The 25339-nt window shown below is 41.0% G+C and overlaps 1 protein-coding gene across 1 annotated transcript in view; it reads right to left on the bottom strand.

The window, feature by feature from the left end:
• LOC133965309 (CUB and sushi domain-containing protein 3-like) overlaps positions 1-23962 on the bottom strand; it is a 205497-nt gene extending 181535 nt beyond the window's left edge. The window contains exons 1-2 of the mRNA XM_062399793.1: positions 23716-23962; positions 6626-6848 (exon numbers count right to left, since the gene is read on the bottom strand). Of these exons, the coding sequence (XP_062255777.1) occupies positions 6626-6848; positions 23716-23896 (404 nt within the window). The 5' untranslated portion in view covers positions 23897-23962. The remainder of the gene's footprint in view (positions 1-6625; positions 6849-23715) is intronic.
• Between the last annotated feature and the right edge of the window lie 1377 nt (positions 23963-25339).

The following is a 25339-nucleotide window of genomic DNA, read 5'->3' as shown; positions in this document are numbered from 1 at the left end:
CCGTCTTTTTCTAGACCATGGGAAAAGGAACAAGACACGAGAAGCATCACCTGTATGATGACATTAGATGAGGGCGTATGTCAACATGCCTGACTCTTCATTTTAACGTTACACTCATCTAAAGACAGTGAGACAATCAGAGACAAACTAAAGCTGCCTCTGACAGCACAGCTGCCGGTTTCTGACAGAACAACTGACAAACCAGTGCAGCTGCAATTACCTTGGTTCACTTACACTGAAATCCATCTCTTTATTTTTCACTAGATATTTCAGAACAGTTGTCACTGAATGGACCCGGAACCTCAACTGAACACTGAGTGGCCATTTAATTAACAGTGAACCGAGGCAGCTTCAAGAAGAACGGTGACAACACTCTGGAGCTTACACAGTGTCACTATGACCAACCTGTCAAATACCAGGTGTCACCATGACAGCATCAAGGCCTTTGTAATTCCAATAAAGCCACATCAAGACATCAAACATATTTATTGGTGGACGTTTGGGGCTTTGTCTACACGACTAAGGAAATTCTTTTGAACGGATATTTCAAAAAATAAAATATAACACAAAAACAACTAAAAACATTCAAATAAGCATTGTGAACCAGTACGTGGCGATAAAGTTAACATGAACCATCATACAAACAGAACTGCTGTGGTTCAATGCTAAATTTAGCTGTAGACTTGCAAGTAGACCAAGCACTTCGCAGTGTCTAACCGAACGTAGAAGAAACTGTGGTTTCTGGGGCATGCTCATTAAACAAAGCCAGAGTGGAAATGCGCATCATAAGCTTTGACATCAACATTTCCCAACCACTTAGTTAAACATGCTCACATGGATAGACAGAATCCGTTAATTTAAAAAGATCTGCACATGAAAAGGCATTAGTAAGACTCTCCATTTAAGTGAGTTTAAACGCTTTTTGCGAGTGGACGACAGGCCCAAAAACAGAGGAAAAAATGTGTCTAGCAAACATCTATGTGTTCGTCACACCCACGAATAAAAACGGGGCGAGTCAGTTAATATTGCAACATGACTTTCATCAATGGCAATACAACCAAGGTTCAATATCAAAATATTATTTATGTAAGTATGGTGAGGATGTACAACACATGATGTACTTGATCAACCTCAGATATGACTAAAGCACTTTAAAACCAATCAAGTGTTATTATAATCCTAAACGTACCTGACAGTCTCAATAACAACAGAACGTATCTTTTACAGCAGCAAATCATATTAATTATGACTATATTCCATTCAGGTGTCAAAGAAAGGTAAGACATGACATTTCCCCCTGCCGAGTGCAAAATACCAGGGCACGGACAGAATTGGAATGAAGGCACAATTAATGTCAAATTAAATTGTACTGTAACGGTTTAAATGTGCAACTGTGAAATTCACTGACAAATTACCTGAAGTAGCAGACACAGGCAATGCTGATCCTTCTGCCATGTTGGGGGCTAAGCTATGTAGCATTGGCATTAGCATTAGCTGTAAGCCAAAATTAGCTAAACTTTGACCCGGCTAACGTTAAATTGAGTAAAAGAAGCTAATGTAGAAAGTAAATTATCTTATTTAGGAAGTAAAAGAGCTCCTGTAGGAAGTGAAGACTGACAGACAGAAGTAGCTGGTCGAGGTGAAGGCTCATGTCCTCCATGTTGCTTCCTCTCTCAGCTGTCACTGCCCTGATTGAGAACACTGCCATTATCTTGAGCGGTAAAGTAGAGATGCTTTCAAAAGCATAGGAAATATGGCTTCTGCTCTTCAGTCCAATATGAGGACTTGAATGGTCTACACGTGCCAGACAGACAGACAGACAGATGAAATAATGTCACCAATGTTATTTTGCTGTGACAGCTTCTTGTATTTGGTACAGAGCTACTTCAGAATTATTTCCTGTCATTAGTGAGTCCTCCCCTATGGAAGAAAAGCTATGGCATTCACTTGAGAAAAACAAAATCTGCAGTTTTTCTTAATTAACGACTTAATGATGTTGTTAATTAAGAAAAACAAAGCCAATTATTTATTTATAGTTAAAGAGTTACTTATCAGGGCGGGGCTGATATGCCCGTGCCAGTGAGCTTTTATCGCAAGATTTTTTTTATTATTAGTATAATTTAAATAATTAAGATAATTTCCTAAGGACCTTTATAACAAATCTGCTCAGTTTTTCTGAATTAACAATAAAATTACACATTGTGTGTGTGTGTGTGGGGGGGGGGGGGGTGGAGGGGGGGCGGAGTGTTGGACATTGAGTGCAGAGCTTTTTATGGTTCATAGTGAAGATAGAAAACTTGCGTTCATCCTACCTGGTTAATCTGCAGGGAAGATTTTACAGTTAATGTTTTCTTTCAATAAAATGTAAATAAATTATCTGTTTTAGTTCTCACATGTGTGTTCATATTTAAGTGTGATATATTATGATGATGATTTACTTGACTGGTGTTATTTTTGCATGTTGACTATTTCAGAGGTCTGTTTAACAAGCGATTCAATCTTCAGATGAAAGTGCTTAACTTTTGGAATACATCTCAATGTCAAGCATAACATTAACGAAAAAAATGTGGTGCAGTTACTTTGAAGACAATTTTTTAAAGAGAAAGTGATTCTATGAAGGTTTATACTATTACAGAGACCAATACCCGCAATACCCATGAATGTCTGTGTCAGTCCAGTATGATGAAATCAAAATGGCCAGATTATCAAAATGAACTGGCAGGCCTGATATTATTGGCTGTAAGACACCAGCTGCCAACCACTGTCCCGACCCGAGGATGCAGAAGAAGACATATTCAACTCGGTCCACAGACTGCCTGTTAAGCCCCACCTTAAGACTGTGCCTCTTGTTTTGTCAAACTTGATTAATGTTAAATGTATAATGTCTCCAAATTGCACCAAATTCAGTACTGCACTTTGTTCCATAATTTAAACACCACATCCCAAATATGAGGTTGATGTGGTGAATGGTTCTTGAGATATCCACACCAGACAGACAGAAAAACAGATAGAAATTTGTGGAATCCTCTTTATGGAAAGGTAGTCTCAGCAATATACATTATTAATAACTGTTGTTAACAATATCACTGATAAATTCTGAGGTTTACACCCTGCATTTACACCAACTGGTTAAATGAGCTGTATCAAAACACTGGGACTTGATTGAATTTTAAAGTTATTATTGGCAGTGAAGTACAGGTTCTGGCACAGTGACAACACTAGTTACCCTTAATAGCCAATATGTTTATCTCAGCATACGAGGCAACTGAAGAAGCATATGATGTCTGCCATTACCAGAGGTGTGGACTCGAGTCACATGACTTGGACTCGAGTCAGACTCGAGTCATGAATTTGATGACTTTAGACTCGACTTGACAAAATGTAAAGAGACTTGCAACTCGACTTGGACTTCAACATCAATGACTCGTGACTTCACTTGGACTTGAGCCGTTTGACTTGATAAGACTTGCTCCTTTCCCCAAAACACAAAGATTAAAAAGTATGTTATTAAGGAGCGCTCTGTATCTGTCATCGTGTTTGTGTGTGTGTGTGTGTGCAGCGCCGCCGCTCCAAAACGCCCACTAAGCGCTGTGCGTCGGGCACCAAGTCCTGAGGGGGCACCAAAAAAAAGCAACTGAAAAATTATCATAGTTATAATAATTATGTAGCCGAGCGTTTGGTTGTATCATAAGTCCGGCTTCAGCCGACAAAGGACACGAGAGCAGGTCATGCACTCGGGACAGCACACCCGTTTATTCTCCGTTCATTTTACAACTTCACTCATCACAGCACCCACTTCCTTTAAAACCCCCTTTCAAAATAAGAGTCACTACCAACAACCCACTTAAAACCGGAAATACAAATCAACCCTCAACAATAACGTCATTAAATAAATTAGCTTACAATTATAATTTTGATATTATTTCAGTATAGAAATATTAGGTACCTTTTAGCCATGTATATCACAAAAAAGGCAGAACAAGAGATATATTAAATTGCTCAAAAAAAGTTAAAGAAGATTGACTATTCTTGTTTGTACTTATTGATGATTATTTAATGTAATCATAGAGGAGTTATGCTTAGGGCACCAAAATGGCTCGCAGCGGCACTGGGTGGAATCATACTACGTCCCCATCGTGCACAAATGACTGACAGACTTTTGGCCAATTTGGTCTTTTGCAAATGCAATTCAGCATAGGGCCCTGACATATATCACAACCCTGTTCATTGTTATGTTCAAGTATTTGTTATGTTTCTCACATGTACACACACACACAGACAATATGAGGTAAGATAAATGAGATGAGATAAACACAGGACAGGACAGAAATGTTCATGTTCATGTATTTGTTATGTTTCTCACATGTACACACACACACAGACAATATGAGGTGAGATAAATGAGATGAGATAAACACAGGACAGGACAGAAACTGCTAACCCTAACTAGTTAAAATGCAAAATACAATGTTAGCACTTTTGTACAAATAATTACAGTTGCACTTGTTTTTTCAAATGTGTTCATTCTGTAGGAGTGGTTTAAAATGAAGAATATTCTTGCAAAATATGAGTTAAATGTTAAAAATGACTGGTTAATAGTGCAATAGGGAAGTGCAATGTTGGCACAATTTTTTTCTGTAATTTCAATTGCACTTGTTTTAATAAATAAATAAATACAGATTTTAAAAGCATACATGATCTGTGTAAATATATTATTACTCAGTGATCAAAAGGACTCGAAAAGACTCGAAACTCAAACTGCAGGACTTGGACTTGACTTGAGACTTGTCAGTCTTGACTTTGGACTTGACTCGGGACTTGCCTGTCTTGACTTGGGACTTGACTCGGGACTTGAGGGCAAAGACTTGAGACTTACTTGGGACTTGCAAAAAAATGACTTGGTCCCACCTCTGGCCATTACTCCTTGTTGTGTAATGTCACTGGCATAAAAGTGAAATTACTGGTATTAAAATGTCTCTTTTTTTATAACACACATGGTTTGAGACCAATGTTGTTGTGCTGAGGCTGAATATTTTTGGTTTGGTTCAATAAAAGCAAGGCAATGAAGATTTTGTTACGTCCTCCAATTCTTTACCCAAATGCAGGAGGGTACAGTGTGATTAAAAGTAAGAGCAATGTCAGACAATTTTGTAATAGCTCAGACTTGAAACGGTACACTATTTCTAGGCCTTCTTTAAACCCATTTTTGACAAGAGATGTGGGATCAATACGTGATGTGGATTCAAACCAGCATGGTGACAAACCTTTCATAAGCCCGACCTTGAAAACCGCATTACGCAACATAATCTTTTAAGTATCTAAAGTGATTCAGCTGCTAAAGTATCAACAATGATTCAGCTCTTGAATAATTTCCCTTCATTGCCACTGTTTGCTATACATCCCCCCATGTGACCTCAGTCCACTTCAGCCATGGCACTGCCTAATGCAGGGACCCACTCTCACGAAGCACACTCATGAATACAAGTGGACGGTCAGACTTTAAAATGTTTTTAAAAAGTAAATTGAATCTTATTCTAAAAAAATGAAATCAAAAAACAAAATAATTCTGTGATGTAGGCTTCATTGGAAAAGTAGAAAATGGATCATCCAAAGAAAGCTGCTGTTCAGATTCCCTCTGAATCTGACAAACACCATATCATTTTATTTTTTGCCAAACAAAAAGATATTCAATTGTAGGCTGGTAACCTTCACGCTTCACCAGTCCTTTTTTGATTGAGTTTATATTTGTGATACCATGTTTAATAAACAAACAAAAAAGCTTCAGAATTATCGGCAAAACAATAGTCACTGATGTACCCTGGGAAAATGTTTTCATCAAACCTGAGCTCTCAGTATTTCTGTTTCGGTATGAATGCCTCTGTGGAGAAGAGTCTTGTTTCCATCCCTTATAATGTCTTACCGTTTCAGCACAAGCCTCCCTTGCAAAGATCCTGTGACTTTCTCCTCAACCTTCTCCGTGTCGTTCATTAATTCAATTATTGAATTCTGCTAAGCTGTAAAGAGTGTTTTTACAGTCAAAAGGTTGAGTCTAATAGATCTTTTAGAGACTGACAATGAGGAGAGGGAGATGTAGAAATAAAAAGCCACACGGGAAAAGGGATGTACTTCAATATCAGCGTTTGTGAGGATGCAAGGATTAATTTGGCTTTTCAGAGACCAAAGCAAACGTGAAATCCTTGTATTTGATGTTTCCCTCTACCCCTGTGTCCTACAGTGAAGCATTTGAATAAAGGTCAGTGATCACCAAGCTGACCAGCATATCACTGAAGCCAGCACATCATGTTGATTCAGAAAATAAATGCAAGTGATTCAGATTGATGGGTTTCTTTGCTTTGGAATCTTGACTTTACCTTTATTTATAGTCACTCATAAAAGAAGCTTAAAGCATTTTTTATTGAAACATATATGTGTGTGTATATGTATATTTTTTCAACTCCAGGATAAGGATGCGGCAACTTTGTCCTGTGTACATTAAAGATGAACCTTCTTCAGAAGTGATCACTGAAGGCTCCCCCCCCCACACCTCACATCTTTCCGTCCCAGCCTGCCAGCCTTCAAACGCAGCCTTCAAGATGCACGGCTTCAGGGCCGCTCGCTCCCTTACCTCGTCCTGAAGTTAGCCGGGTGTGGATGTCCATCATACAAAGATAAAAAGTCATATTCCTCCTCCACAGCGAAAGATTGAAAAACTATATGAATCCTGTTTCCCTCCTCGGCAACAATCACCCAGGTACAGTTTGCTCCATTTGGATATCCATATGGAAAGCCGGGGCTTTCTATCGTCCCATTCCTCCCTTTTAAAGTGCCTCCGCAAGTATGGATAAAACCTGGAATGAGAGAAAAAAAACACTGAGTTATTATCGGAGGCTTCGAGACAGTGTGAAAAATACTCACAGCAGAAGCAAAAACAGAAAGAAATTCCCTTCAACACATTGAAGAAAATAGAGTAAATAGAAGATATCCTTACATAAAATGTGTTAAGTTTTGCCTGGTTCAAACATCCATGCAACAATAAATTACCTGAATGGCTTTAAAACAGAAGCTATTCAAGTAATGCTTTTATTGTAACAACTGCATGCACAGCTTTAAGTTCAGGAACAGTATTTCTTCGTGTGAGAACAAATTGTTTGGAAAATTCACATTGTTCTCTGCTGGCACAAGCTGTGAGGGGAATCTGCCAACCAGCTGAGCAGGAGATATGTTTCGTGTTTCCATTTGTGTTTTCACTTTTAGTCAAATAAAAAAAAAAAAACGTCTGCAGCTCTAAACGTGGCAATAATGAAAAAGACAAGCACAATTGAGGACTTCAATTATGTTTAGTTTTTTCAGAGTTGAACAAAATGTTTGTGATGCATCGTTACTGCAAAATTCTTTCTAGAGGGTCAGAAATCCCCAGAGACAAGCAACAAGCAAGGTCTGCCAATTTGGTGCCACAAGCCCTTAAACAATCTGTTTCACAGCCAAAATGAGAAAAGATCTCTGGTACGTTGGTAAACTGGCTTGCTGAAAAAAATGAATACTCTTGACATATAAGGTTAACCTCTAAGAAGAAACCCCAATTTTTGTGCAAAGGCCTGAAAATAATGTACCCAAAATATAAATGCGTCCGTTCAACCATTCAGCCCCAGTGACTGCAGCCATAACACACAGAACAAAAACACCAACAGATAAAGCTTGACACTATCATACTACACAAATGTGATTGCTTGGCTAAGCTGAGCAGCAATAATGTAAATGAACACTCCACGCTACACAGTTTTTTCGTCACACAATCAAACACATTCCTCCACACTTCCACTCCCAGTATAACTCCCGCACTCACACAGTGTATAAACATGACGCCAAACACACTGAATGTAAAACTACTTTGTTTGAGCCTATCTTGAATGTTGTCTAATGAAAAGTAAACTTAATTAAGATGCATGGTTTACCCCCACAATTTAGCCTTAGTGTAATTAGCTTTTCACACTCTGTAGGTAAAGGATGTTTCTTGGATAGTGTTAGCACACACACATTCACACACAGACACACACATTCTCTCACTCTCACACGCACACACACACACACACACACACACAGCAAAACACACACAGATCAGTATGCAGCTCAGGGGGTCTCTTAATGGACAGACAGCCGTAATTCTTCTCCAGTATGTACTCCTTCTTATAAACTGATGTGAGCAAATAGTCCAAATGTTAAACTATAAAGCAAACAGACAATTCATTTTCCTCTTGTCAAGCTTTCTAATTTTGGTTTGGGCAAATCCTAGCAGCTGTTATTTGTATTACACACACAAAACAACTCTGTTATCACGGACAAAATTATCCACTGGGACATTCTTACACAATCTCTACATCTCGCAACACCTTCAGGATATTATACTCCTGTCCAGAGTACCTGACATCACTGTATATTTCCACCTATTGTCAGATAACTGACTGCCCCCTCAGACCAATTCACTCCTCCCCCATGCGGTGATCAAGTGGCCTGAACTTGTTATAGATACAGTTGTAGATACAGTATGCCCGAACAAGGTTTATGATGTTGTGACTGGCGATGAGCTGCTGCTCTCAGCGCACCAGGTAAAAATCCTGCCAAGGTTCGTTGTATGTCTTTGGTGTAATTATTTCTGCCAACAATTGGTGTAATCATGGCAGATTTACAGCATCAATGCACCACCTACAGGGTCGACCCTATCTAACCTCTGACACTGTACATTGCTGCTGCTATCAAGTGCTCTTGGCAATATTATATGATCCCGGATAGCCCTCAGCAATGATTCAAACAGCTGTGAGCATGAGTGAAAAAGGTGAAGATTTATCATCACAGTTTTAGGATAACTGCAATCTTACTTGTTTGACCAACAGCTGCTGTTATATTTGTTGTTGCACTGTGGCCTCTAAATTGCGTATTGTAGCATGTTGTCACACATTCTTGAATTTAATGAACTGAAATGGTAGATGCCTGTTTCACATGGTTTTCATTTTTGCAAATCCCCATTAACATATTTTTCCTGGTTGCTAAAATTAGTTTTATTTTCCAACCAAAAGGAATAATGGACCGAATGCCGGATACATGTGTAATGTTTAAAGAAAAGCTATGAAGCACGTGGAGACAATAATGTCCAAACTCACAATGGCAATTAAAAAATGTCCCTGTGCAAGAAATGTGAAAAAGCCTTGTCCATTACTGAAGGCGAGCCCACCTGCAGTTGAGCTGTTGTTGTTATGGATTAGATGTAATTCATTTCAGTCAAAGCAGTGGGCCCTGGCATAATTACGAGGCCATAGATGAGTCAGCACTTCCATGTTTATGAACATAATTATAAAACTATTTCTGTTAACATAAAACTTCTCCCCACAGGACGATGGAATTGTACTGATTAACAGTGGGAGTAATATAGATATAATGAATTTTCACATCATTTTATTGTATGTTTAATCTAGGACATCAGATTATTTAAAGGCAACATGAAAACGTTTAAGTTTTATATTGATGGAAGGAGAATGCCGCTATGTTTATGTTATGCAACTTGATGGTCGCATATCGACCGCAGTTTGGAAGCATATTGGAAATATGTGGAAATCATATTAAATCGCTGGAAAACATTTTCAGATGTCTTGGTTTGATGTCTGTTGGTGTGAGTGTGTTAATATATCCTTCCTTAATCTATCCATTATCTTTACTGCGTGTCCTTCAGTAGTGAAGGAAGCACTCTAACATTTGACCTAAGTACAAATACATTTTTTTAAAAGTACTCAAGAACAAGTAAAACTAGGGCTACCTTGTAGCACTAACGGGCCCGAGCACAGGCGATTTTAAGTCTTTTGCGGTCTGTGAAAAAAGAGCGTTTGATGACCAAGCGCTCGTCACCGCATTGCATGCGTTTGCGCACTGCGGCAAGGATAAACGCTTCACTTCCTGCTGCCACCAGGGGGCGCTGTCATTTTAAGTCATGATTTCTGTATAGATGTCTTCAGGTCGCGACCCTTGTCTTACATGTCTAGTTTGGACTCGATTGGACCAAATATGTCCAAGATACAGAAGCACGTGTTTTGATGGCGTGTAATCAAACTTTGACGCCCCGCCACGGTCACATGGTGTGACGAAAAATCGATCTTTCAATAACTTTAGATCTCCATCTTGTTGTGATGACACTCTAAGTCTAAATTTTAAGTTGATCTGATGAAAGCTCTACGAAAAGTACATCAAAGTAAAAATGTGGAATATGGCCAAATGGCCACTAAATCTAAAATGGCGAGCTTCCTGTTGCGTTTTCTATAATGCTCCTTGAAGCTTTTTTGTGCATGTGGTCATAGTTCACCATTATCCTCATTTTCGTGAGGATCAGTGAATGTTAAACGAGGGGCTTTTCCGTAGATGGCGCTGTTGGGCCATTTTGCCACGCTCATTTCCAAATACTCCAGAATACGTTCATTTTCACCACTCTCTAATTTACTGCAAACTTTTAAAACTTTTTGAGCACGTTGAAAAACGCTCAGAATAATCCTTACAATTTCAATAGGGCCTCCCAACGGAGGTGCTCGGGCCCTAATTACCGCGATCCTACGTCATTAAGTCTGGGTCTGTATAAGGTCTATGGTCTAGGTGCTGTTTCTCCACCTGTGCTGCTGCTGCTGGGGGTTGAGTCCAACTTTACTTACATTGTACCACTTTGTGATAGGATAAGCAAATCCCTGTGTGAATGTGGCTTGTACTGTAAAGTGTATTCAATGGTTGATAAGTCTAGAAAAGTGCTGTATGAATACGGTCCATTTACCATTTAACCATTGCTATTAAAACACATTATTATTAATGGAGTAATCTAGATTCAGTTGTAACAGTGTAACTCCGGCTGACATCATGGTAAAACTAACCTGATGAAATCCTAGTCGACAACAACAACAAGGCAAAGGAAACGGCCTATAAACTTTCTGTTAGCCTGAATCAATCACACAATATTCAACCCACAAAAAATGTATTATGTCTGCTTTTAACTGAGGCCGTCTGGTACCGCATCAGTGTTTGTCAAGCATTACTAATGTTTCACCCTATTCAGAGTAATGCTTGTTTGTGTGAAATGCTTAGCAGTGTTTGCGTGGCTGATTGTTCTGATGTCCTGGGGATGACAAAACAGATGCTTCATGCCAAGATATCTATTTCCCCCTTTCTGCCTAGCACGCTTTTTTTTCCCTTCTCCTTCTCATATATAAGAATTCCTTTCATCCTTCATTATCCCCGCATCTCTCTCTCACCATCTGCAGATTTTGTCCCACTTTTTATCCTCCTCAGCTTCACCCCCTCGTCTCTCTCACCTTTTTCCTTCACTGCCTATTCAGCCAATTGTTCCCACAATCTTTCATCATCTCTCTTTCTCTCTCGCACTCTCTGTAACTCTACCTCTCTTTTTCCTGGCAACATCCAGCTCCTCCTCACCCCAATGTCCCCCCTCCCAATCGAAATTTCTTTTTTTTTCTCTCCATAAGCTATCCATTATGAATTAGAATCCCCCTTTTCAATGCTGTGATTCATACAAGCTTGTAATATGTTAAGTACTGTCATCTCCATAAAAGCTGGATCTATAAAAAGAACATTGTAAACACTCATCTTGTTTCTTCAAAGGAAAACATTGACAACGTGTGCTTCCTCGTCAGGGAGAGAGGACGTGCATTAAATCCATTTACCAGTTAGACCTACAGTATGTCTTCTTTGAATTCCACTGTCACCGCTAAGTTGCCCGTTCCGACCTCCATCATCATCTCAGCTGTAAAACATATTCCCCAGTAGGGTTTTTTCTTTATTCCCGACCCCACATTATTATCATGCTGCTACACCGACCATAAATTGCGATGAGAAACCAAATTAACATCATGCTGTGATTGCACAGTGGGGAAAATACAGTTCACAACGATAAATCAGTATCATAACGCTCAACCATGAAAGAAACAGGGGCACAGCGGGCGGCCACGGCCGAATGACAGACAGCGCAAGAAGTGTCCCAGCTGTTTCCTTAAAATACTTACATTTACCCCTGGCCTTTTTGCACACATTTTCACTCCGCTACACCTGTGTTCATAACTGCATGACTGGCCAAACACAGAAAGGAAAATGGCAGTTGGCTTCAACCCTGATGGGATTTCTCAAAGTGTTTGACAATCTGAATTGCATGTGTGTGGGAACATGCATATTTATTTGTGTTGTTGGCCTTGTTGTACTGCTACTAAAACAAACAGAGAACAAGTCTAATGAATGTGATTCTCCAATCCCTTTCCCAGTGAATACAGAGATTTTGGGCAGAATGATCCAGTTAATGAATCCCAGTGCTGTGCCCTGTGTGGATGGAAAATAAGATTGATTTTTTAAACAAAATGCATTATGCATCATAGAGAGTATCCTATTATTTTCAAGGACTAAACAAATTTGTTTCGGGCTAATTGGGTTATTTAATGTTTGCTATGAGCAGGAAGAAAATTAGAGGCAACATGTTGACTTCCCAGTGCTTGGACTGGTGTGTGAGGTGCATAACAGCCAATATGTTGTTCTCTGGCATTAATGCACTTTTGTAGAGAAGTCATAAAAAGAAATGATTATGTGCAGTATGGAAAAGAGGAGGAGGGGGTGTCATTTGCAGCAAGTCAGATTATTATGAGTGACAAACAGACGATCAGGTAATAGATGGTAATATAATGGTTAATGGGTGTGAGATATTGGCCCGTCTCAATCGACTATTTCTGAGCAGACCAACATTAAACAGGCTCAGATAATAAACATTCACAGTGTGGCCTGTTCCCTCATGTAGTTGCTTCAGGATCCAGCAGAGAAGAATTAACTGCTAGACAAAGTCTTCTCCTCCCCGGGCAGTGTTGAATTCTGATGAAGGACTGTGGCACTCCAGTCCAGCAAATGTATTCTGTTCCATTTGCTTTATTGTCCTTAAAGAGTATTGAATTTATCTGCCGACTTTTGTACTGTATTTGCCCTTTATCAACTGTCTATTATCCCTAGTTAATGTGGTAGCTTGTGTGTCCAAAGTAATCTTTTCAAAGAGACAATAAAGTTGATCTAATCGAACAAAGTCCTGTGGCTTGGAGCAAATGATGTAATATGGATATGAACGTTTTTGGGACCTGACTAATGGAATTAGAAGTACTGGCAACTACAGAGATGTTGTAGCGCCCTCTTTGGTTCCAGATAGTGTAAAGTTTATTCACTGGTAGAGCTGCTCTACACAATACTTCTAAGTGCCCTTTATTTTGTGAAGTATAGATTTAAAAAAAAAAACAGGCATTAAATACCAAAGGGTGCTGGTCTTGAGTTGGAACATGTCCAAACCTAATTCTTCTATGTCGACAAACACCAGCTGAGCTCATGCAAGGACATTTATGTAGATTATTGGACATTATGGATTTACCATACTCTGGCAGAGGCTTTTGACCAAAGAAGCTTCCCTTCAATTCCACAAGCACACACATCCAGAACATTTGGGCTTTGTTGTTCCATTCATAGATACTTCAACGAGCAGGAATATCCTGGGAGCCACCCCATGACAAATGACCAACATGCTCAACCACCTGAGCTACTGCCCAATCAGACTCCTGTGTGTGTGTGTTTGTGTGTGCTTGTGTGTGCTTCTTTGTGTCTGCGCCTGAAGCACGGAGCCAAGAAACCAAAGACAGAGGTGAACTGCTTTCTTCCTTCTACTTGCTCTGACTCGTGAGATGTGTCATGGCTGATTATATTTAGTCTCTCTTAAAAAATACAAGCTTTTTTTGCTGTTTTTCAAATGCGGTATAATTCTTTAAATAATTATGCTTTCATGAATGATTACTATTTATTATCACTTCAAATAGTTCCTATTATTATGGTTGATTCTTTTTAACTGCATAGCCACATATTATAGTAGGAAGCCAATAGTTCTCTTCAGTCAGGGATTTTTCCAAAGCACCATGAAGACAGTAGTTATTAAAGCTGGATGCCTCCATGATAAATAACTATAGGTTCACCTTTTTAAGGAGACATCATTGAAAAAAAGATGGTCTCTCAGCAACATAACACTGTCCTGGCGCAAAAATATTTCTGAAATCCTTTTTAAGTCTGGATTTCCACCAAAACCACAGCACTGAGAGTGCACTAGTTAAAGTTTAAGATGACATGTTTTGGAGCAGTGATGCATCAAAAATTACGGTCTTGGTGTTACTGGATCTCTGCTTTCGACACTGCTGACCATGAGATACTGCTCGACAGACTAGAAAAGTGGATGCATTTTATGGCACTGTGCTAAACTGGGTTAAAATTTGGGCCAACTGGTATCTATGAAGCTCTGTCTATGAGCAAACCAATGTTCGAGTGGGGAGTTCCTCAAGACTCAATTCTTCGTTTCTCAGATCATGAAATATGATAACATTTCTAACAAGCAGAAGAAAATATATGATAAGTTAATTGAACAAATCTGTGAGGGATTGGTCCAGAAAAACTTTGGGGATTTGGGGGATCTGGATCTGCAACCATTTGTATAGAACGTGTGTCTAAATGGTGAATTTACTTGTTTTACTGTGTTTAAGCTTCACCTATAATTCTATTTGACTTTTTAAACCATGACATCTATTTAAATACTAAATAGAGCTGACAGAGGTTGTATGTTCAGTGGAGATATATGAGCTGAGACTCAAAGTTCCCCAGAGTCTTTAAAGCTTACTTTGCTTGTAAGGAGTGATTTGTTTGAGTCCCTGGCCCAAACTGTGTGTGTTGATGTGTATGAGATGATAAACATAAAATCCCTGTACACCTGCTTCTCCCTCATATGGATACTTGGTTTGTAACATGCTGTTTATTATAAAAGGGACTGAAAAAGAGCACATAAAACCTTAAAACATATGATTTTATAAGGATGAAACGATAAGGGTATCACCAATCTCAAATTTGTACATAATTAAGTGTATGACATAATCTTGCAGTGCAAATACACAAATTCTGCTGCAGTGCAAAAACATCACAGCCGTACGAGCCTCGTACGAACACTTGCAGCGCTAGTCGAACTATACATGAACAGGGTTTTGCCCTCATCCTTCATTCATCACAGTATCTTTCTTCAAACGACTCCAAAACCCAATATCCACAAGCCCACTGAGCGACGTGCTTTTCACTCTCCTCTTTTTGACTCGTTTTAGGTATGTATTATTCTATCTCTCTTTCTCTCTCTAGCTCTATCCCTATGTGTGATACTCCATTTCCTCAAGATGGTCTGTAGTATCTGCTTCGTCAAGGACACCTCTCTCTCTTCGGATGGCATTTCATCATTGCTCATGATGACGGGCTGTTAGAAACTGAGAGGGAGGCAACAGCACCTCTCCTAGCAATCAAAGTTAAATTACGAAAAAAACCTGCATTGATTTCCACCTGACCTGAAAGGTTAGTCAGCCAATACAGAGATATCCATCAGCAGGGCCTGGTTACAGTGCACTGACTGGAAAGATAGAGCCCTTACCGAGCAAAACAAAGGTCAGCAAACACCCTGGCAGGCTTCATTTGCTGCAAAGTTCTGGTCTCACTGTTGCAATGAAACACCACAAAGTCAAGCACACAGACGCTCCTGCACGTTGCTAAATATAAATTGTCTTAACAACCGTTTTTAGGAGATTAACTAGTGCAACTTTGGGTAATCATTTTCATATTCTGTTTGAATTATAAGGAAATCTCAGCTAAATTTAAACTTTCACAAAAAAGCAAAAAAAAGTTAAATTGAAATGATAGAACTATGTTTCCATTGATCAGCGGCGATGCACAGAAGACAGTGCTCTGATTTGATACAGTGCTCTGCACTGTATCAAATCAGAGATGCTACAGCACGCACGAGTTATATTTAGACGTAATTTTGTTTTAAGAAATCCAAGCACTTTTCACTCAGCGCTATGGCAAGCTGCACTCCGAGTCACAGACAGTAAAACATGGGGGGAAGTGAAAATTTTTTTTCGTCAGCACAAGCAGGAATACAACAATGACGACTGCCACGGCCCCGGCTGAAACCTCAGCAGACAGAAATCTTAAATAAACGTCCCCCAAAGAGAAGGATTTTATCTGCATGGCTGTGCGGCATCCTCACTATTCAAATTGATAGAATGTGCGTAATCACAGCCCCTCACTAGGCTTGTCTGCATGGTTGATGAAAAAGAAATGGGCTCCGTACAGCACAAACAGAAAAGAGGCTTTCTACAGAATGACTATTACCTCATGAGTGTGTCATTGCAATTTGGGAAAGGGCTCTGAAATATTCCATTTGGTGGTTTTAAATTGCCAACCACTGAGGTGAAAAATACTAAAATCAAACACTCTGCCACGGAGAAACACAGCTGGCACGGGCACAAATGCCCAGCCCGAGCACAGGCCATTGCACATGGAAATAACAGGTTGAGGTTTGCGTGTCTGCGTGGCCAAGTATAATAACTGCTTCCCGACGTCTGAATGCTGCCGCCGCATCAGCTCCCTCCGAGCAGATACAGTATTTTATGGCTAGACACCAATAACTCCTCAAAGTGCTACTGGGCCATATTGCACCTGATGCCAGGCCACCACTGTGAGGGCCAGAGGTGGGACCAAGTCATTTTTTTGCAAGTCCCAAGTAAGTCTCAAGTCTTTGCCCTCAAGTCCCGAGTCAAGTCCCAAGTCAAGACAGGCAAGTCCCGAGTCAAGTCCAAAGTCAAGACTGACAAGTCTCAAGTCAAGTCCAAGTCCTGCAGTTTGAGTTTCGAGTCTTTTCGAGTCCTTTTGATCACTGAGTAATAATATATTTACACAGATCATGTATGCTTTTAAAATCTGTATTTATTTATTTATTAAAACAAGTGCAATTGAAATTACAGAAAAAAATTGTGCCAACATTGCACTTCCCTATTGCACTATTAACCAGTCATTTTTAACATTTAACTCATATTTTGCAAGAATATTCTTCATTTTAAACCACTCCTACAGAATGAACACATTTGAAAAAACAAGTGCAACTGTAATTATTTGTACAAAAGTGCTAACATTGTATTTTGCATTTTAACTAGTTAGGGTTAGCAGTTTCTGTCCTGTCCTGTGTTTATCTCATCTCATTTATCTCACCTCATATTGTCTGTGTGTGTGTGTACATGTGAGAAACATAACAAATACATGAACATGAACATTTCTGTCCTGTCCTGTGTTTATCTCATCTCATTTATCTTACCTCATATTGTCTGTGTGTGTGTGTACATGTGAGAAACATAACAAATACTTGAACATAACAATGAACAGGGTTGTGATATATGTCAGGGCCCTATGCTGAATTGCATTTGCAAAAGACCAAATTGGCCAAAAGTCTGTCAGTCATTTGTGCACGATGGGGACGTAGTATGATTCCACCCAGTGCCGCTGCGAGCCATTTTGGTGCCCTAAGCATAACTCCTCTATGATTACATTAAATAATCATCAATAAGTACAAACAAGAATAGTCAATCTTCTTTAACTTTTTTTGAGCAATTTAATATATCTCTTGTTCTGCCTTTTTTGTGATATACATGGCTAAAAGGTACCTAATATTTCTATACTGAAATAATATCAAAATTATAATTGTAAGCTAATTTATTTAATGACGTTATTGTTGAGGGTTGATTTGTATTTCCGGTTTTAAGTGGGTTGTTGGTAGTGACTCTTATTTTGAAAGGGGGTTTTAAAGGAAGTGGGTGCTGTGATGAGTGAAGTTGTAAAATGAACGGAGAATAAACGGGTGTGCTGTCCCGAGTGCATGACCTGCTCTCGTGTCCTTTGTCGGCTGAAGCCGGACTTATGATACAACCAAACGCTCGGCTACATAATTATTATAACTATGATAATTTTTCAGTTGCTTTTTTTTGGTGCCCCCTCAGGACTTGGTGCCCGACGCACAGCGCTTAGTGGGCGTTTTGGAGCGGCGGCGCTGCACACACACACACACACAAACACGATGACAGATACAGAGCGCTCCTTAATAACATACTTTTTAATCTTTGTGTTTTGGGGAAAGGAGCAAGTCTTATCAAGTCAAACGGCTCAAGTCCAAGTGAAGTCACGAGTCATTGATGTTGAAGTCCAAGTCGAGTTGCAAGTCTCTTTACATTTTGTCAAGTCGAGTCTAAAGTCATCAAATTCATGACTCGAGTCTGACTCGAGTCCAAGTCATGTGACTCGAGTCCACACCTCTGGTGAGGGCTGCTGTACAACACAAAACTGTGAGCCAACAACACATCTAATAGGACGCCTGTCTCTCTCAATTCCAATTTTCCAAACAAATAACATCAACACTTCACTTTCGCCTCGAAAAAAGAAAAAAGGAGAAGCGCACGGAACGGGAGAGCGTCTTTTTGTCGACGAAGAGAGGCTGAAACTATACTTATCTGTTTTTTTTAACTTTCGGAGTAAACATCTCCATCCAGTTTTCAGCCTGTTCAAACAGTGAAGATGTTTTTCTTGCAGACTCAAAGCACCTCATGCACTTCACTTGAAACTCAATCTCAAAGTTACAAACCACCTCATTGACATTTGGCAGTTTGTATTTTCTCCAGAAACTGTTACCAATTCCACTCATGCTAACCTGGGGTTATACACAGGAAAGAACACAGCCGGTGCAATTTGAACACTTACCCAACCTGCAGGCAATGCAATAGGCACTTTACACCTGTTGCGGCTGCAGATAAGACAAAACATGGCTGAGTCACACTTATCTCTGTAAACAGATTCTGCATGTGAACGAGGAACAAACATTTTTGGGGGCTGGCAGCGTAACTGGGTTTCGATTCTGAATTGACCAGTCGTTTCTGAGCCGGCCTTGGTTGCTTGCAGGTAAACAGCGAAATAGGCAGAGCGCATTGAATAAAATGCACCTGCTATCGGTTTCTTAATTTTTCTGCCGATAGCTGTTTCTTCAGATTAGCCAAAACAGCATCTGGACCTATAATACCGACCTTGTTTGTGTTTTGTTTGGATAAAGGTTCAATTTTTGTGCTTAAGTACAAGTCTACAAGTGCCAGCGCTGCTGTTTGGAGTTATCGGCTTTTCTTAGAGGTTCGGGTTCTTTGTATCAGTGTCATAGCCTGTCCTTGATAATGCTCTCATGATGAGAATTAGACCTGAATGGACAAACATGAATGAATAAGTGCTTTAATAATTACAGCTCCCCAGGCTAGCACCATAGGCCAATGTACACAGCATGGAACTGTGAAATCAGATAATTAGTCAATCAATGATTTTTTTCAGCATGCTCAGCAGAGGCCTGAATGTGTTTTTCCGACAAAAAAAGCTAAGCATGACTAACCCCGCATGAGACATCACGCTTTTACTGCTTTATCATTCAGAGGATTTCAGAGAACTTAAAAACGATTAAGTCAATTGTTAAATTAACAGCAATGTAACATCTATGCAGCTGAACTGAGAGCCTCTCGACAGCAATTGAGATTGTACTTTCGAAGTGCTCGGGTCTGTCTAGGTCTGTATTTTCTAGCTCGATGGAATACATGCAGTCCCCAGTGCTGCCTCCTCAACACTGATAGCACAGTGGTGCAGCTGCGTGTCTAAACAGGTGTCTGTTAAGCTATAACCACTTTTCATTTTAATTGCTGAACAAATTTGCTATGGAATCAAAGCAACCTCCAATAAACACACTACCTCCTCAATCACCTTCACATCATCCTGCTTTGTTTCCCCGACCATGCCTTACCCCTGCCTGCTCCCCTGTCACATATCAAAAATCCAGTCGACAGCCACAGACACAAACAAGAACAGCAGTGGGCACTGCGGAGGAGGACTCGAGGAGGTACGTGGGCGTGCATGCTACAGGTTTTAAAGTGAATAACACTGGAAAAATACTGCGGATACAATTCTTGACAAGGTTTGACAAAAAATACCCAATTGTATGGATACTATTGTGTGATTCAGTGAAAACTTAAGAAATCCATATGGGTTTTATATGCAGACATGTTTGGTTACAGCTCATTAGAAGGTACATAACTGGGTAAGATGTCCTTTATAGTATCTGTCTTTTTCCGGAATTTATGTTCTTTCTTATAAACAGTTATTACACAAATTGACTGCATTAAAGCTAAACATCTCGATTATAATGTGACTGCAAATGTCTCACTTGTCAGGTGTTTTAAAATTTAAACCTCAGCATGGTTGAAGCCAAATAGATGCATACATTTTTATCAGCAAATATGCCTGCAGACAGTTAACTGAGTTTAATCCCCTCTGACAATGGCACCTGAGGTGCAGACTGTCCACTCTGAATCTGTAGCCTTGACTCTGGAAGCAGCATCTCCTCAACCTTTTACATTTAATCTTAACAAACGGTGAGCTACTTTTCCTCCCGAAGAAAAGATATTGCCAATCTCTCTCTCCCCCAAGAGTGCCGCTTATATTAAAACTGATAAACCTGAGAAGAACAGACTCACTCGCAACCAGCAAACTATATCCGTTCCATGCAGGAATCTGTCAGCACGATCTGAGAGCCCAGCCGCGGCCTCAAGCCATGGGCATGAGGCCAGTGGGTGAGCTGAGTAGTACTTTGGTACACCACTAGGACTATACAGTGAAATGTCAGCAGTAAAAGAGGGATCAGGATTCCAGCGAGTAAAACTACTGTCATGTATCCTGGAAAACAGTATATTCTTCCTCCCGGTTACAGTTGGACCCCAGTGATTCTTCGGGATGCTGTCCCCTTCCGCCCCTCTTCTTCCGTTGTGGAGATCAAGAAACTGAGGGGGTAGCAGGATAAGGCCCCACATTCCCCATAGATAGTGTGTAATTACACAGACAAATTGTAATCCTGATTAGCCCTCGCAGCCTTTCCAGCCTGTTTACATAATCACATTGAGAGAAAGTCTTCACTAAGGGCTCAGTGGCCAGATTACTGTCTATGCGGAGCCCACCTGATTACCAACAATTAGTGACCCAGTTCCAAAAGATAACTTTTACAAAATATAGAAGCTAGACGGAAATTTTATAAAAAATGCAATGTTCTCAAAATTGTTTGGTGGGACACAGAAGCTGGCCATTATCTAACAATCTGTTCACAATCAATTATTGTTCACTATTACCTGACTTATGCAAATACAGCAAGATGGTCCCCTGTTTGTTCCAAAGACTTGCAGATTCAGGATTAGGTTGATTTGGGACCCTTAATTGACCATATGGTTGTTTGCCGGTGTATGATGGAGCTGAGATACGCTGGCGACCCGTCCCGTTGTAGCCGCCTCTCGCCCAATGTCAGCTGGGATTGGCTCCATCTCCCTGTTCGACCCTCAAGAGAATAAGTGGTACATTTAATGGATAGATGTCATCTGACATGCTAATGTCAGAGGGAAATAGGTCTGTGTGTTATATTTGTCCAACCCTGTGGTGTCCCTTTAACTTCACATGATGTTCAAAACATAGAAACTGACGGTTTGAGTCGACGTTCATCTGGAAAGTACCACAACATTCATCAGTTTCAATAAGAAATACTTTTAAAACTTTTAGGAATATAAAGGAGACACACTAACCGTGGCCATGACTCCAATTTTTCTCTTCTTCAATTCCATTTAGGAACATCACCACCCTAACAAAATATGATCCACAGCTTATAAAAGCTTCTAGTATGAATGGGGTGCTTTTAGTTTTGCGTCACTTTAAAGAAATTCAATTTTTATCTGACCCAGGCCTTTTGCTCTGTTTAAAAAAAACTGTGTTTGCAGTTTATCCTCCTATATTTGTGTCTGTGTCAAGCAGTTTGTTAAGTTCCCCTGCGACACAGTTCCAGTGGATGTCCTCATTTGTTCGGTAGTGGACTGCTGCAATGTTTTTTTTTCAATCTATTGAAACATCGCTGTGCGGCCCTATTAAATCCCAGCTGATGAAATCCACTAAACATCACTTCATGAGATGTGCCAAGAATCAAGCAGGTGAGTGAGAAAACTTCAGAACTGTACATCGCCCACACACAGAATCCTGGTTCAGAAATAATCTGATTTTCAGTCAATGGAAAAGGCACCGCTATAGCTAGGCAGTGTTGAACAAACTTTGCTAGATATGGGGCTTCTTCTTTTTATTTCACATCATTATCTTAGCTAGGGAAGTGAGTCACAGGCTCGATCTATTGGATATCTTTTTACCTCTGCAAACACTGTGTCAACTGTCAGAGCAGAGGAACAACAGCTGTGTGGGTCTTCCTCCTCGCCTTCCTCTGTGTCACTATTTCTTTCATTCTTTTCTAAGTGAAGACCCAGGCCTCCTCCTCCTTTCCTCCTTTCCTCCCTCCCTCTCCAATTCCTGGCTGGCTGGCTCCCTAATAAGTAACAGAACTAGGAGGATTGGCAGTGGCCTCGAGGTTTGACATTGCCACAATGTGGGTGGTGATGAAACAGCAACTGTGACCGACTCTGCTCGACTCGACTTGGCTCAGTCGTGGTGGGCGCTGGTACTCTGCATGCTGCACATCTCATCCGGCCGCATTAGACAGACACGAGAATTACTCACAGGGTGAACAATCTGCATGTAAATTGATATCTGCGAGGGCCCATACTCAGACACACATATATGCGCTGAGCAGATAAACAGCCACAGAGGCACATACACACACACACACACAAAGAAATTGTCCATGTACATATACACACCTTTGACAAGAACAACATTCTGAGGGTTGGTATTGGATTTGCATTTTTTTTCATTAATTTATTTTAGCTGGAAACGGGGCATCTCTTGCAGTAAATGACACAATAAAGATGGAGCACACACACACACACTCACAAACACACAAGGAAAAAACTGACTTTTTATAATCAACATCAGTGAAATTGCAGGAAGCAAGAGATGCATTGTATTTGTTTTTTAAAACGCTGGAGTGTCAGTGGACAGGAGATGACCTCATGGTCATTGTGTCAAATGAGCAACAATTGCTTTGACTGATTTAAAGCTGCAAATAGCAAGAATCAAACTACGGTTGTGAAGTAAGGGGAGGAAAACTGAGATGGGCGAGACAGTTGAGTGCAAAGACTAGGAATGGTGCACAAAAAAAGAAAAAGTCAGAAAAAGTGAAATATTCATTGGCCAAAATAACTGTAGTTGCATTAAAGGGGGTGAAAAACAAGGAGACAGTGGTTACCTCGGCAGCCACAGCGAGTATTCAAATGGGCAGTGCCTGCGAAAGAGCCACTGGAATACTAACAAGCCCACCTTACACCTGTCTGCACTGGCAAGTCCGATAAACACCAGTGGACAAATTGATTCCACACCACTAATTGCCTGGACCCCCTCCCCTAAATGGTCGTTTCTGATGCGTAATTGGCCCTGACGCAGATCCCACCTTAAATATTTGAAAACTCGACCCAGAAAGAAAAGGGAGAAATCTGCTTCAGCCTAAATAAATCACAATCCCCCAACATCCTGTAGGAAATCTGCAGTGCATGCACTTGCGCCTCAACAATCCACTAGTTAGCCTACTAAGCAAAGCAGCTCACGTAGGCTATTAGAAGAGGCTACCGCAAGAATATCTATTGAGCGCCTCAGTCAAAGCCTGCATTGAGCGCTGCGTCCCTCAAAAAGTCCCTCCAGTAAACCGTGGTAGCCTATTTTGCGCACGTCTGTAACGTTAAAGCAGCAAACGCATGCACGCACGCACACAAAGCAGGCGCGTGAGAAGATGTGGAACATTGCTGCAGTGGCTCGTACCTTTCACACATGTGAACATCAGAGAGAAGACGAGGTTCCAAAAAACAAGTCCCGTCCTAATCCTCATCGTCCTGGCTTGCGCAAAGTCCCCTCGGCATTCACATTTTACGCATCTCCTGTTGAAGACGTCCCGTAGTTCAATAGATCCGTCGTAGTATCCGTCTCTGTAAATCCCCTTCATGTTCTCAACTAACGCATCTAACCTTTACGATCCCCGTGTGTGTGTTTTTGTGTGTCTATGAGTGTGTTTTCTCTTGTGAAGTGTGGAGTCTTCCCTTCTCAGGAGCAGAGAGCCAGGCTGAGCCGCCCGCGCCACCACTGCCGCCGCGCTATGTCAGGTGCCGGGAGAGAAGTGCGCGAGTCTGGGTTTGAGGAGAGAGAGACCACGGCAAACTGGACGAGGGCTCAACCATCTCTGCTGAGAGGGGCATCAAGTGTGAGCATCTCTGCTGGTGCGCCCTCGCATCTGCTGCTCAGCATCTCCCCCTCTCCCTCTCTTTCTCTAAATCCCTACAAACAGGCTGGAGAACTGAGAGGAGTCTAGCCTATACAGTTTGAACGCTGCCTTCATCGATCGGCAATTGAACCATGGCAGAGTGAGAGAGAGAGAGAGAGCAAGAGAGAGAGAGAGGTGGTTGGTGGGAGGGAGGGGGTGCAGAGGAGGAAGGAGAGCGTCCTGTGTAAGTATGATGTGGCTGATGTGTGGGTAACAAATCATAAAGTGGCAAAAGGGAGATGTGGGTGGCGAGGAAGACGAGGAGGAGGAGGAGGAGGATGTCTATAGGGGGAAGAATGTCAATTCTGGGAAATAAATGAACTCTGTTAATGACAGCGTGCGTGTGTGCGTGCGTGTGTGAGAGAGAGAGAGAGAGAGAGCGAGAGAGGTGGGTGGGAGGAGGGAGAGAGAGGTGGGTGGAGGAGGGAGTGTGTCTCTTTAGTATGTATGTGTGTGCGTGTGCGTGCGTGCGTTTGTGTCCATATGTATGTGTATGTCTGCATGTGTGTAAGTGTGTTTGTGTGTCCGGATGTGCATATGTGTGTGAGAGAGAGAGGAGGTGGAGATACGTGTGTCTATGTATGCATTTATGTAAGTGTGTGTGTGTATGTGTGTGTGTGTCTGTGTGTGTGTCAGTGTGTGTGTGTGTGTGTGTGTGTGTGTGTGTGTGTGTGTGTGTGTGCTAGGTGAGACTCAGACAGGCAGCATCCCATCCTGCAAGCTGATGAAAGACAACCCGCCTGGTAGGTATTCCCACCATAACTCTGATTTTCATTTTGGAGATCGAGCGCCGCCGTTATTGGGAGTGATGGGACTGGGCAATTTGCAATGCAAAGATCGGGTGATGACGGCTGCAGAGGGATTCTCAGCTGCAGTGGGGCTCTTCTGCCATCTAGCTTCGGAAAAGTCACCGGCTTCCAAGTTGAAAAGGCAGAGGGGAAAAGGGGGAGCAGTGAAGAGAGAGGCTGTGATTGCACATAGAGGGAACATCATTTGCTCTACAACACATTCAGATAGGGTTTTCTCCAAGAGCTGTTGCCTCTAATGTGCACGGCCTTGTTTCTCATCTCTCACAAATCCATAGTGCCTGGATTGTTACAGCTTTCAATAGCTCGACAGATAAACCTC

Source organism: Platichthys flesus, chromosome 11, assembly GCF_949316205.1.
Source record: "Platichthys flesus chromosome 11, fPlaFle2.1, whole genome shotgun sequence".
In the NCBI taxonomy this organism is placed as follows: Eukaryota; Metazoa; Chordata; class Actinopteri; order Pleuronectiformes; family Pleuronectidae; genus Platichthys; species Platichthys flesus.
The sequence above is the reverse complement of the archived record's forward strand: the minus strand, read 5'-3'. Positions and strand labels throughout refer to the sequence as shown.